Source organism: Papilio machaon, chromosome 3 (assembly GCF_912999745.1).
Source record: "Papilio machaon chromosome 3, ilPapMach1.1, whole genome shotgun sequence".
In the NCBI taxonomy this organism is placed as follows: Eukaryota; Metazoa; Arthropoda; class Insecta; order Lepidoptera; family Papilionidae; genus Papilio; species Papilio machaon.
The window spans coordinates 6,649,555-6,663,717 of NC_059988.1; the positions used below are offsets into that span (position 1 = coordinate 6,649,555).

At 28.5% G+C, this 14,163-nt stretch overlaps 2 protein-coding genes across 2 annotated transcripts; both read left to right on the top strand.

The window, feature by feature from the left end:
* The first annotated feature begins 1,074 nt into the window (after positions 1–1,074).
* On the top strand, positions 1,075–6,695 carry LOC106710344 (1-acyl-sn-glycerol-3-phosphate acyltransferase alpha). Its single transcript, XM_014502364.2, has 5 exons — positions 1,075–1,305; positions 3,685–3,818; positions 4,239–4,420; positions 5,355–5,523; positions 6,468–6,695. The coding sequence occupies exons 1-5, from the start codon at positions 1,109–1,111 to the stop codon at positions 6,638–6,640; spliced, it is 855 nt and encodes a 284-aa protein (XP_014357850.2). The 5' UTR covers positions 1,075–1,108; the 3' UTR covers positions 6,641–6,695.
* Positions 6,696–7,536: 841 nt separating this feature from the next.
* Positions 7,537–11,983, top strand: LOC106710350 (1-acyl-sn-glycerol-3-phosphate acyltransferase alpha). Its single transcript, XM_014502371.2, has 5 exons — positions 7,537–7,998; positions 9,984–10,117; positions 10,409–10,590; positions 10,896–11,064; positions 11,651–11,983. Exons 1-5 carry the CDS (start codon positions 7,808–7,810, stop codon positions 11,821–11,823), a joined length of 849 nt encoding a protein of 282 aa, XP_014357857.2. The 5' UTR covers positions 7,537–7,807; the 3' UTR covers positions 11,824–11,983.
* The last annotated feature ends 2,180 nt before the right edge of the window (positions 11,984–14,163 follow it).

A 14,163-nucleotide genomic window follows, 5' to 3' on the forward strand; every position in this document is an offset into this window, starting at 1 on the left:
TTATCTTCGATCATTAATATTAGAGAATATATTAAAACATTCAAAATGTATTTTAAATTATGACTTTGACTTTAAATAACATTGATGACTTCAATGATTGTCATAAAAATGAAGTATTTCATTTATTTTATTTACAAAACGTATTTAAGTCCAATAATACAATTAGAATACTTATTTAACATGTGTGTCGAACACCCATTTTTTGTGAACTCACTACGAAAGTGGATGGCTTGAAATGTGGGAAATATTTTTGATGTTTAGATAAATTTAAAATGTAATTAACCGAACTTAAATTAATGTATTTTATCAAATCTAATATATTTTTAACGATTTTAGATAAATGAAATGGAAATCAGTTAAGTTACTTAAAAATATCGTTAATTTTTTTATTACTTTAAAGGCAATGTTTTTAAAGCCGCATTAATTTTATGATTAAATCCATGATAAATATTTGCTTTGTACGTCATTTCATATCAGTACACTCTTATTTTCCAATGTTTACACAAGCGATGACGGAAAAAGTGGATAGTATGACTAATATTGAGAAAGACTTGCATTGATTTGCCTATGGTGTAAGTAAAAAAACGATAAAGTAGTCTTACATAGGAAAATAACCTTAACCTTTAATATTCTCATCTTATACGACGTTATAAACAATTAAAAGTTCATAAAGAAAGCTTTATGTATAAATTTAAGCAGCACGGCAGCCAAAAATTCTTTATTCCGTTGTTAAAATCACTTTTATTAAAACTATATACATATTTACAATCTAAATTCCATCTATTCACTTCTACATCTCGTTCTTTGTGTGGTAATAAATAATTTTCTTTCTTTCTTTACGACTACTCGATCGCAAAATGGAAATTCGCAATCGCTTATTTTCATTATATCTGATCAATTATTACTAGTAATTTTTTTAATTATTAATAGTTTATATAATTTTATAGCTTCACTAATTTTATACAACCTTTAAACAAGGCCGGGTTACTATTAACTATTCAGAGAATTGTCTTCGATTATAATAGCACAGATAACGAAGTGGTCAGTGTAGTCGCTTGTCGTGTATAGATCAACGCATCCATAGTTCTTAGTGAAATTTTCAATAATAATGTGGGAGAAAATTCTATTTTATGTTTCAATGTGTGTTTTAACATTCTCCTTTCTTTCTAAAAAGATTTCCTACACTGAAACTAGTAAATTTAGTTTTTATCTAAAATTTTTCTTATACTACTTCTTATGCAGTTTACTCGCGTTTGTTATTTGGCCTTTATTTTTATTCAGACCTAGGAATGTAAAAAATAGCAGGTTAGTGCTTTTTTGTTATGAATGCTTATGTTAGGATTATGAATAAAATATTAAATTCTGTTTTTTTCTATATACAAAGATCATGTGCTTAAAGATTAATAAATTATTAATAAAAAATATTAATTATAAAAAAGTTATTATAATATAATATAAAAGTTATTAATAAAATTAATTATTAAAGATTAAGATAAATAAAAGGATTCAAAATAAAACTACTCGGAACTTATATTACATATACCATTTACTATACACATATATTCTATTTTATAATACATAAATGTATTGTATTTAGGAACAAGAATAGTATAGGAATTAAATTACAGCCCTTTGAATGAATTTATCAATTATTTGTGTCAACAAATTTGTACTATTTGATAAGAATATATTATAACTACATATTTGTTTTCTAATCTTCAATAATTTGATAACGAAAATAGTGTACCAAAAACTACCGCGGAACTACCAAATTGTTCATATACAACATGTACAGTGGTGTTCAAACTTTATGGCCGATCGTAAAATCGCACGATACTTTACACATGCACAATATGATTTTAAGTATCGGTAAGAAGAAATTCTCACCCCTGCACGCTTTTCTCCACCCGCAATACCCACGTGTACAAACAAACAAGCGCTCTTATCCACTAGCCGTCATACAGTTTGAATCTTATAATGACACATATCTATAGTGTTTAATACACAATGGTATTTTAAACAGTTTTAATATTGTATTTACTGTATTTTACAAACTCAAAACTTTGATGGCTAAAAATACTTTACCACAACATCTGAAAATCTTCCGAAAAAATGATTTGGGTAACTTCTCAATATCTTGATTTTATTATAATGATTGCTTTTTATTAAACATTTATAATTGACGCATTATTAAGTTTGGATTTAATAAACCAAGGTTAATGATAAGGTTAAAAGCAAAAAAAAATGATGTAACATGTCCTAGTTTTGATGGAAACGAATAGCATTAATGTTTTTATTCGTTTACTTTAATATTCCAAATATCCTATTTGTGATACGTAATTATATTATTTATGAGATAAGAAGTAGGCCTTGTCAAAGTGATTAGGAGATAATATACTCTGTGATATGATTATTTAAAAAATAACAGTAGTAACAAGATAACCAACTAACACTAGCAAAATTTAAACATTTATTTAATGTATTTTACCAAAGATTTTTTCTATTTATTAAATAAAAAGTATATTCGAAAACAATACATATTAAAAATAATAACATTTGCTATTGATCGTAATTATTTATTTTTTCTAAAAGCGCTAGTTACTTAGAATGTTCCAAAACCTTTTACGTCTTCTAATTCTCTTGAGACAAAAAACTACTAACATCGATTGCCATCATGTTAAAAAATATTTTTTGTACTCAAGTTGAATGAGAGGTGTTAATTTGAATCGGTGCATTTAACATGACGAATATTGGTGGTTTTGTGCTCCAGTTTCCCCAAGGGTGTACCAGTATACACTGAATTTAACAATTGCCATCGCCGTGTGTGTATTTGTACAAGCCAAGCCACTGAAATATCGAACTAAAATTGTATGTGCCTCTCGCAAACACGGCAAACAAACTGTATCGATGTGTATGTTGCTTAATGAAATAGTAACGCTGGCTAACGAATTTCTGTTGTTTTATTAAAATGCAGGCAGGTTATTTTTTTTTCAATTTATTTTCTTAATAAACGTAACTTTTTTACTCATTTGGCATTAACAACATAATACCAAAGAGTTTTATCGTGTAAATATTCAAGAATAGCAAACTCTTTGTAGTCTTCACCAATATTAATGAATAGAGAACTTATTTACTAATATAAAATCGGCAAATTACAAAAAAAATGCACACATAATAGAAGTATATGGAACACCAAATTGTAGTTAAGGATATCGCTTTATCTCATCCCGTTTCCTTTATGTGTAAAGTACACACCGGAAAATATCCATTGTTTCGATGTTAAAGGCCATTTATTAAAAAAACACGTATTAAGTTTGACTACACAATAAGTTTAATGACGTCAAAACCATGTATGAACAGTAATTTAATTCACACAATATTCCGTCTTTTATTTTAAAAATAATCTTTAATCCATTCTCAGTTAAGTTTTTCTTTTGACGAATATGATGAAATTATTTTGCGATAAACGAAGTCTATTTTTTTTTCTACGCACTTTTATTTTAAACATTATGCTATTTAAAAAACTTCTCTCTCCCAAAGGTAAAATGCTGAAATAATTTGAATCATGAATGATTGATATGAAAATCGGAGTAAAATTAGACTAGCCTAGTGTAGAGCTCTTGTCTGATTCTGGCGCGAAAAAAACTTTACTTTAGCTTTTTTAAACTGCTCATTAAATTTTAGATTAGCAGCCAGTATTTTAAAACACATAACCAAATTATATGATTTAAAATGGGAGCTACGTGGTGCTGACATATTGAGTAAAGATCGAGGAGCGGTGATTGTATCAAATCATCAATCCTCACTGGATATTTTGGGTACGTAACTTATATCAATATTTCATTTTACAATTCCAATGTTAGGTGTAAGCTTTTCGTAGCCTTGTTTCCACACTCAGAGTCTTATAGTGGCTTAAACAGCCGTTTACTCCGAGGTAATTTATACTTATATATTAAATAATTTGTTATTTATTCACTACCGTAGTAATCACAAACAGGCTTTGAATGTGGCATTTAATGAATAATTGTAGTATAAGGTCAACCTTATCAGAACACAGTTACTATTGTAAATACCCAGCTGGACTAACCAGTCTTCTAAACTATTTATTGACTACTTAATGGTGGATCTGTACCCGAGTTACTGAGGTACTGTCAGTCACTGCACAAATGAGAGGACACTATCATACGATTATGATAATGATGTACTTAAAATAGTTGTATTACTCTGTTTATCTACAGGTATGTTCAACATTTGGGAAGTAGCTGATAAATTAACAGCAGTCGCTAAAAGAGAGGTTATGTACGTTTTTCCTTTCGGATTCGCTGCATACCTCGCAGGCCTAATTTACATAGACAGAAATAACCCGAAACGAGCAAGAGAGCAACTTAATATGACGACAGATGTAATGGTCAAAGAGAAGGTATGTGATAATGAAAAAAGTACACATTGAATCCTACACATTTATTAAATTTTCGAGTAGTTATTCATAATAAGATAAAAAAACAACTATCGATTAACAAGACTCCAAATTGTGGTGCAATCATAGCGAAGATCTCTCGTTTCTGAAAAATAATTAATCTTCATGAATTCAATGCAAATTAAACAATTGTTGAACGAACTGACCCTGGTCCTAATTTCATTTTTGTTTCGTTGCAACGTAGTCAAGAACACACGCAAGCAGTTCACAATGATTGGAATCGTATAAAAAACCATCATTTAAATAACTTCCTCAGCAATAACGTTTTTTTATTAATTTAAAACAATATATCGCCAAGCTAAAAAACGCAAAGCGTTAAAGAATTATTCTATATGTCTCTGAGTGTTTTTAACATTTTCGTATTTTTTTTTAATTTAAAAAATAACATACACACAACGTGAAACAAAATACGACTATCCATTGAGGTAGAAAAAACGGGAAATATTTAGAAAGTATTTTTTTTGTTTCAGGCGCACAATATAACCTTTTGTTATAAACAGTATTTAGGTACATATTTTAATCTCCTTAATTCACATGTTACAATACTTAAAGAATATTCGTACAGTGGAACTGGAATTGGTTAATATATAATATAATTAATCTAAAACAAAATCATATTACCAACTATTCTGATAATAACATTATTTGGTACTTAATAAATAAAAAAAATACCTACTGACTATAAGTTTATAACACTCAGGGGTATAACGAATCGAATAACATCTCACTTGTCAAAATAGGTTCAGTCGTTTAGGCTCCAGATGGTCACAATGCAGCTTATACACTCATGTATAAAAATTTACATCTCCCTCCAGATTCAGACCAGTAAAGACAAGACATAGTAGTAAAGTTACTATTATACTATATCTGGTTTCAGACAAAAATCTGGCTATTTCCTGAAGGGACACGAAATAAGGATTACAGAAGTTTATTGCCTTTCAAGAAAGGAGCATTCCATATGGCCGTCGCAGCACAAGTTCCCATCATACCCGTCGTCTTTTCACCTTATTATTTTATAAATAACAAACAAGGAATCTTCAATAAAGGTAAGACAAGTCGGTATTTTCTTATTACAAACAATTAAAATAATAGTTTAAGATATTTTGAAGAAGTAATTAATTATTTGTAAATTAAAATTTTTAATTACATATCTTATGTAATTTATTTGTATGTTTTTATTAGTTAAAAACAATGTGAATTAATGAATAAAATTTAACTTTTCCGAATTTTGACTCTCACGGTGTAACCAGACACCAAGTTAGAAGCATTGTTTGATAACTAAGATAATATTGTTTTTTTTTTTTACAAGATTTTCGTGAAAACCGCAATTGAATTGTTTAATGTATTAATTTATTTACATTATAATATATATGCAGCTGTCAAATTAAAATCATTTATTTTTATTTTTTTTATTCCTCGCGAAGTCGCGGTGGATAGCTAGTTGAAAATAAAATAGAGATAACAACAATAATGCTTGTACGTATAGTTAACAGATAATTTTATATATACATATATACTAGCCACAAACATATACATAAAGCTGCACATCTTATTTAAAACAAACTTTCATTCCTAAGCTGCCTTCTTAAGCTTGTAATAATTCAAACAAAGCTCTGCTAAACTAAAGCTTTCTCAAATCTGCTTTTCCGCTTTTCGCTGTAGGAAGCTTTTCTCGAGCCATATTTTTCTTCTCTTGTAAAAATATTTTTTCTGTACGACAGTATTCGTTTATGTTTCATTTCTTGTTTAATTAAATAACTAGTACTAGACGCAACCAACAACAAAACCTGTTGATCAAATGCCGGCTCGCCCGGTGCAATACCAGATCTAACATGATGACAAATCCCACATAAATTAAATATTTTTTATCTATGTATTTTAAGAAATCAATTTACGATTCGGAAAATCCACACTTAAACTGAGGCTTAAAATAATTTAAATTATAATTTAGAAATGACAATTATGTAAACTTCTTTCGATTTTGTTCCAGGCCATGTTATAATTCAGTGTCTTGAACCAATATCTACAAAAGGATTAGGTCCAGAAGACATTGACGGTCTTGTAACACGAGTGCGCGACGCAATGTCGACTGTCTACAAAGAACTGACTAAAGAAGTAATAACGAATTTACCATCGGATTACCCACATACGACAGTAGGATAAATATAATATATAAACTGTGATTTTATTTATTTGTACCTGTATTGTGTTTACTATTAAAACCATTAAAATAAGAAACATGTAATTATTACTTACGTTTTGAATTCACAGCTATTAACTTCTTAGGTGAGAAGTGGGTGTTCACCCTATCTTCCTTAAAATAGATGATCCTACATATTATGTTGGCTGACAGCGGTGATGATGGATATATGTATGTTACGTTTCGGATTCAGTTTCTATGTTATAGGCAAGTTTTCCCTAAGCAAAAGCATATAGAGAGAGGAAAATATATTGCTTATATAAATGTTTTAATTAACAATAATAATATAATTGGAATCGTTTATACACCTATTTTATTTTCGTAAAATGCTTTTTTTAGATAGTAAAATTTTTCGACAGTACAACATCTGTTCCACGAATTGCTCGGCTCACCTGTATCAATATCACGACTACACAAAAGACAAGCGTCAAGTGCAAGCAATTCCGCGTTTTTTCTGATGAGTGTGTTGCCGGAGGCCTAATTTTAGTCTTCTTCTTCTACAAGGAAAGAATGGGAAGGGGAAGTGGATTTTACGGAGGTGGGGAAGCACGGAAGGGTTAATGTTCTTTCTGTGCGTACCTTCCTCCGTAGATTAAGGTAGTTAACGCATGTGCAAATGAGTTGTCTATGGGCAGCGGTCGCTTCACTATTTCGCTATTTCGGCGAATCCGGCCGCTTGTGCGTTTGGACTCGGATTAGGCATCTCAAATTATGGAATATTTTTTAATCCAATGTCCTTTTACCCGATGATATTATGATTGTAGCGCAAAAATTAAAATTAAGATTTTTTTTCATATTTTTAAGCATTTCAGCTGACAACACTGCAATTTGCGTTGTCAAAATATTAGCTGTCAACTAATATGTCATGAGTCACAACTGTAATGAATAAATTAAAATTCCTTTATTTTGAACTCAGGTTTAAAAGCTTCGCTTCGGTTATTTACAACAAACGTTACGCAGTGTAAAGACTTGTTTTATGTGCAAAATTTATTCAGTCATTTGAGGAGAAAATACTAAATACTTGCCATGAAATACTAGTATATAGGGGGATTTAAGTACGCTATACGGAAATTAATTATATCAAAGTGTTTGCAGTTCAATAATAACACGAAAATAAAAAAAAAAACATCATGTGGGATAAATTTATTTATGTTTTTGTGATTACTTTGTCAACGTACATTTTAAAACAGCTTTTCTCAGAGACTCCTAATTTTATAAAATACAAATCGAAATTCCTGATATTTTATTTCACTGCTTCAGTGGTTTCATTAATTTTAATGCCATTCTTTGTATTCAACCCGAAAAATGTTATGAATTCATTGTAAGTATAATATTTTTTTTATATTTTATATGCATATTTTTAGTATGGAATTACTTTATAATTACAAAACCGCAATTTACGATATTTTTTAATTTATATTAATCCTTCACTTAATTATTTTAGCTAATATGTATAATAAAATATACATAAAATTTTTGTCTACAAAATAAATCCATATTTTTCACAGTTTTATAATATATGCACCCAATATTATTATTTAATATGAAGTTATAAGTATTTTAATTCCATGTGCATATATGTGCTAAAAAAATTATCACTTATTGAACTGAAGACAAATTGAATTTACATCCAAAAGAACAATTAATTTTATTCAATACTATTGCTGAACAAAGAGGATTGTCTCACATTCCCTTTACTGATTATAGTAACCTTTAACAGCTAAGCCAATTATATGATGCTCCTTTTGTCTAAAATGTTTTAATTTGTACATACTTAGAGCAGGTTTAATTGATAGTTTAGTTCCTCTATTGGTATTTACACAGCTCTACATTCTTATAATTAAAATAGGCAAATTATTTTTGACCGCATATTTTTGTTTATATTAAGTTAATGGAGTATTAGTATGTTTTATAGACACTAATTAAAATAATTGACTAGATTATTAACACTAGATTTACCAGACCAGTCATTTAGACTGGTCGTGCAATTTCAATTCAAAATTCCTACTATATTACACATTTTTTTTTCAGAACTGATGTTATGACTTTTGTAGCTATAATAAGAGAGTACGTTTTATAAACTTAATGTTATTTTATATACATTAGTAACAAATATAATTTTTGTTGTTGACATTTATACCAGTACCAGTCAAAATGACAGGTTGTGTTTGTATGAAAAAATGTATGATTTTGGGAATCATGAGACCGATACAGTACATATAGCACTGAAGCGTTTTTTGTTATCGTCTTTGGAGTCAACTTTTGCAGGCAGACAAGTTCGCTTTAGTCTCAGCAGTTTGGGATAAATTTATTGAAAACAGTAAAAATTGCTTCAAACCGGGAGCTTATATTACCGTGGATGAGCAACTTTTTCCAACAAAGGCCAGATGCAGATTTACTCAATATATGCCAAACAAACCCACAAAAATTTGGCATAAAATTTTGGTTGGCGTCCGACGTAGAGACGAAATATGTGGTAAATGGCTTTCCGCATTTAGGAAAAGACGAAACACGAAATGCATCAACCCCCTAAGTGAATTGATCGTGATGAAACTTCTTGAACCATATACCATGAAGGGTAGAACTGTAACAACTGATTTTTTTTTTACAAGTATTCCTTTGGCGTTGAAATTACGATCTAAAAACACTTCATTACTTGGAACAATACGCGCAAACAAGAGGGAAGTGCCGAAAATTTGCAAACTGAATAAAGACAGTATGACACGTTTCTCAATGTTGCTGTACCAATCTAATGGATGCACACTTACTGTTTATAAGAGCAAACCTAATAAAAAAGTACTAAGTACAAAACATAAACACATCAAATTTTTTAAAGCTGCAAAGAAATTACCTGAAACCGTATCGTTTTATAATAATACCAAATTTTTATTTTTTATGTAAATTTTTTATGCACCAGTCATTTTGACTGGTCTGGTAGAAATAGGTATATTCAAATCGCTGGTATATCTAGTGTTAAATATTATTAAAATTTAAGATTATTTTTATATATTTTATACCATAATATTTATTCTATCCCTTAAGTTATAAAAGTAGAAATGATTTACTTAAACTCTGAAGAAGTCCAGTTTCCATAACTGTTTCAAAACATTATTTTATATTAAAACATCTTGTAAACAAACAACCCATGTGTGAAAGCTACAATTGTTTACAATTATATCTAGATAAATAAGTCACACCCATCATGCATATCAATAAAGTCAGGGTTACAGATTAAAGGTTGTCCACAGATAAATATCAATGACGCAGAATAATATTTATCTATATTGATAATTCTAATATTTTCAGATTTGGTACACAAATAATAAAACATGTAACCAAAGTTATTGAGGTCAAATGGTTTCTGAGAAACGGAAAAGTTTTAGCTGAAGACAGGGGAGCTGTTATTGTATCCAATCATCAATCTTCCCTTGATATTCTTGGTAAGTTATTCAATAAATTCAGTGCCAAAGTCGCTTAATATGTTCACTTTCATGCGTAAAAAATCTGTTAACTTGGAATTTAATAATGAAGTTGAGTTAGAAGATTAGCCCTGAATATAAGTAAAGAGTAACAAATGGTTATGCCTGGCTTACATTAGGCCAGTACAGTACTGAAAGACAGGGGTGTATTCATATATTGTTCTTAAAAAAATATTCGTAAATTTCCATATCTTTGGGAAAAATAATTTGCACTAAAGCTATATTATAATATTATATTTCTATTAATTACAGGTATGTTTAATATTTGGCATGTAGCTGTTAAAATAGCAGCTATTGCAAGAAAGGAAATATTCTATGTATGGCCATTTGGATTAGCAGCGTACCTTGCGGGAGTCGTATTTATAGACAGAAATAATTCTAAAGATGCATACAAACAACTTAAAATTACATCCGATGTGATGATTAACAACAAGGTACTAACATTTTTTATTACCTTTTAATGTATTTTAATACTATTTCAACTACAATTTTTACCAGAAAGGTCTTAAATTTTATTTACTCCTGTATTTTTATGCCTTTATTTATGTGTGTTTGGGTGGGTTTCAAGAGTATAGTATTCACAACAGGACCTATTAAGTGACAGTTATTGGAACTGTAATTTTTTTTTATTATTTTGAGAAATACAAAAAGAAACCTTTAGTGTAATTTCAGCTTGAACACATCATAAATGGACTTAAATTCAGAAGTAATTATGTTTTTTAATATTTATAAATTATAGACAAAGATATGGGTGTTCCCTGAAGGAACAAGAAACAAGGACTTTACAACGCTATTGCCATTTAAGAAAGGTGCCTTCAACATAGCAGTTGCTGCCCAAGTGCCAATACTGCCAGTTGTCTTCTCACCTTACTATTTTATAAATTCAAAGAAATTCATATTCAACAAAGGTATGTCTAATCTACACTTAACATTATATCCAGAAAAGATTTCTATTTTTGTAGCAAATAAACTCAAAAACTACTGAACTAATAAATATCTGTAGCTGGATGTTCTATAAAAATATTGACTTTTTATTCATTTCTGTATGTCCAAGTTATTTGTAAATTGTATTTATTTTAAACTTGTATTTATGTACGAAGACAATGCTTTATTGTCTAAAAGTGAAATCAGTTTGAATATTGACTCACTTGTTCAACTAATTATCTACTTAATATGTAGGCCAATTTACAAATTTAATTAACACATGATCCATATAAAGTTATTTACGTCATATGACACGTTTACGACTAATTTTGTAAGCGTTAAATGACATTTCAATGGGCAGTAGAAAATTTGATTGAAATAAATATTATTATTACTTGTTGTTTAGTTAAAAGTAAAATTTGTACCTCTTTTTAATTCCCGGAGTGGAGAAAAAGTTCATTGAACTTTTTTAACCGAGAATATAAAAATGTTTTTATAATATTATGGTCTAGTTTCAACCAATAGGCAATCACTTATTAGTAGTAAATAGACAATTAAAATAATTTTCAGGTCACGCTATCATCCAGTGTTTAGAGCCAGTGCCAACTGAAGGATTAACAATGAACGATGTCCCCGAACTCATTGTTAAAGTACGGACCATGATGGAGAATGCATACAAGGAGCTATCTAAGGAAGTGCTCAGTGCTTTACCCCCTGACTACCCTCTTGCGACAATGGACTGATGATTTGTGAGTTAGAATATTTTTTTATAATGTTCTATAGGTTTGAATTAATATTTTTTGAGATACATTCTTAATACCTTTTTCTTAGGAATTCTCCTTTTCTAATTGATGAAGATTTAAATATGCAGATAGGTGATTAGCAAAATATTTAGAAAGAGTTTTATCGGAAATGATTTTAATATAATGATTATTGAATCTTTTTTGATACCTAACACGATATTATACAAAGGTACAATAAGGTAGCAAAGGAATATATATATATATATATATATATATATATATATATATATGTGATAAAATTAAATGTTACTACTTTAATTTAAAACATGATCTGATTAACGAAGGCGTATGAATGTTATGTTAATATGATTTTATGTATTTTCAACTATAATTGTACTAAAAAGTCTAGAAAATATATCTTTTACGGATATTAAGGTGACTTAAGTTTACCGAAAATTGTATTTTAAAGTAAGTTCCTGTCTACATATTTAAATCCTTAAGTACTGAATAGTTATGTGACATGAAAAAAATGTGATTTTTTCTTGATTTTTTTTTTAAATAGCAACCTATACATATTGATAAATATAGTAAAATGTAATAAAATCCAGTTTTTCTATATTTAATGGATTTTATCATGAATGTGTTTAAATTAGAACATAAGTATGAAGAATTTTTCAGATTCAATTTTAACTTGAAATTCAAATGTGGTTGGTTTATATGCACACATAACCTTTCAAGTTAACTCTATGTTTAACGATTTTTTTAGTGTATATTTTAAATTAGGATTCAAATACGGAGTCTTTTAGTATTTTAAAGCTTTATTTTATTTGACCTTAAAATTAATATGTTGTTTTAGTGACGTGATTTTATTTCGAAAATTAGGAAATTTTACTACATGTTATTATATCAAAGCCAAAAATTTACAACATAAAAAAATCTTCTAATAATAATTTCCTTTAAAAATTATATTGCCCACCATTTTTAAATAAATGCTATATGCGTTAGTATGTATTTGCTTTGTGATAATATTTTTAGAGAACTAAAACCTTATATTTTAATGTCACACTAATAATTCATATTATAAGTTAAAATATTTAGGCTTTTATTTAGGTATTATTTTTGGATATGACTCTGTGTAAGGTCCCTTAAATTTAACGATATCGTGAAAGGAAAAACAGTTGACAGGTTTATTTATTACACTATCTGCTCAGTATTCTGGTAAGGACCAACACGTTTCTTGCATCAATCTATAGGATACAGTTACCAGGCAATCTCATGAAAAATGGACAAATATTAAATTGACGAATCAATTTTAATATTTGCATGTATATACGGAATTCGATATGCGTTTCTCACTCAATAATGTGGTTGTTAAGTTATTTAAACCCATACAAAATAAGCCAACAACCTTAAAACCATTTTAGTATAAATGATTACGCAGTATTATAGCAAAGCAGTCCCTAATTAACAACCCCTAAAAGTCATTTGCCCCTATTTTCATGTAAAAAGCTTAACGCTTTCTTAACTCTGTCGAAAATGACAATAGACAACATTGGTTTTATTTACTACAAACAAATGTAAATCGAGTCAATCGAAAAAAACCTGCCATTTTTTTTGGGAAAAATAATTTTGTGTTGAAAAAAATAATTACTAATTTAGTATTTAATTTATAATATTTCATTAGAGCATTCGCAATATTTTAGCTCACATTATTATAGTTAAATAAAAAATTATTTGAAAAAATCCCGAAGAAAAATATGAACAGCATGGTAACCCTAAGGACGATAGTGAAATTCTTAACTTTCATTGCGTGAAGTGTTGCGATATTTAGTCTACATAAATTCATTTCGAATACAAAACACGTTGACTAAAGAGTTCTCCAGCACAGTTCAGTACAGTTCATACGCAATAAATAGAATGACAATGTCAGGTTAGGTCATCTTAATTAAACCATTGACTCAATACATTACTGGTCATTTCATAATACACTAAGGACGTTTAAAATTTTTCCTACCACCTTCCTTTTATTTTTTTTATAATTTTAAAAATGTCTGCCATAAATTAGTAAAACATATTAATTTGTCCCATATTTGAAATGAAAATTCGCCATTTTTGGTTACCAAATGTCAATTATTTTTACTATTTTGTTTATACTTGACAAGGAAGCTTTTTAAAATTTGCTTAACAGTTCTTTTCTTAAATGTGCTATAGCTTAGTTTTTTTTACTATTAGTTTAATTGTTCGTGGACTTAGTATTATTTTCTATTTGCATAGTATAATTTTTTTTTACTTTTTTATTTTGTAACATATATTATTTCTAAATATATAATAAATACATAT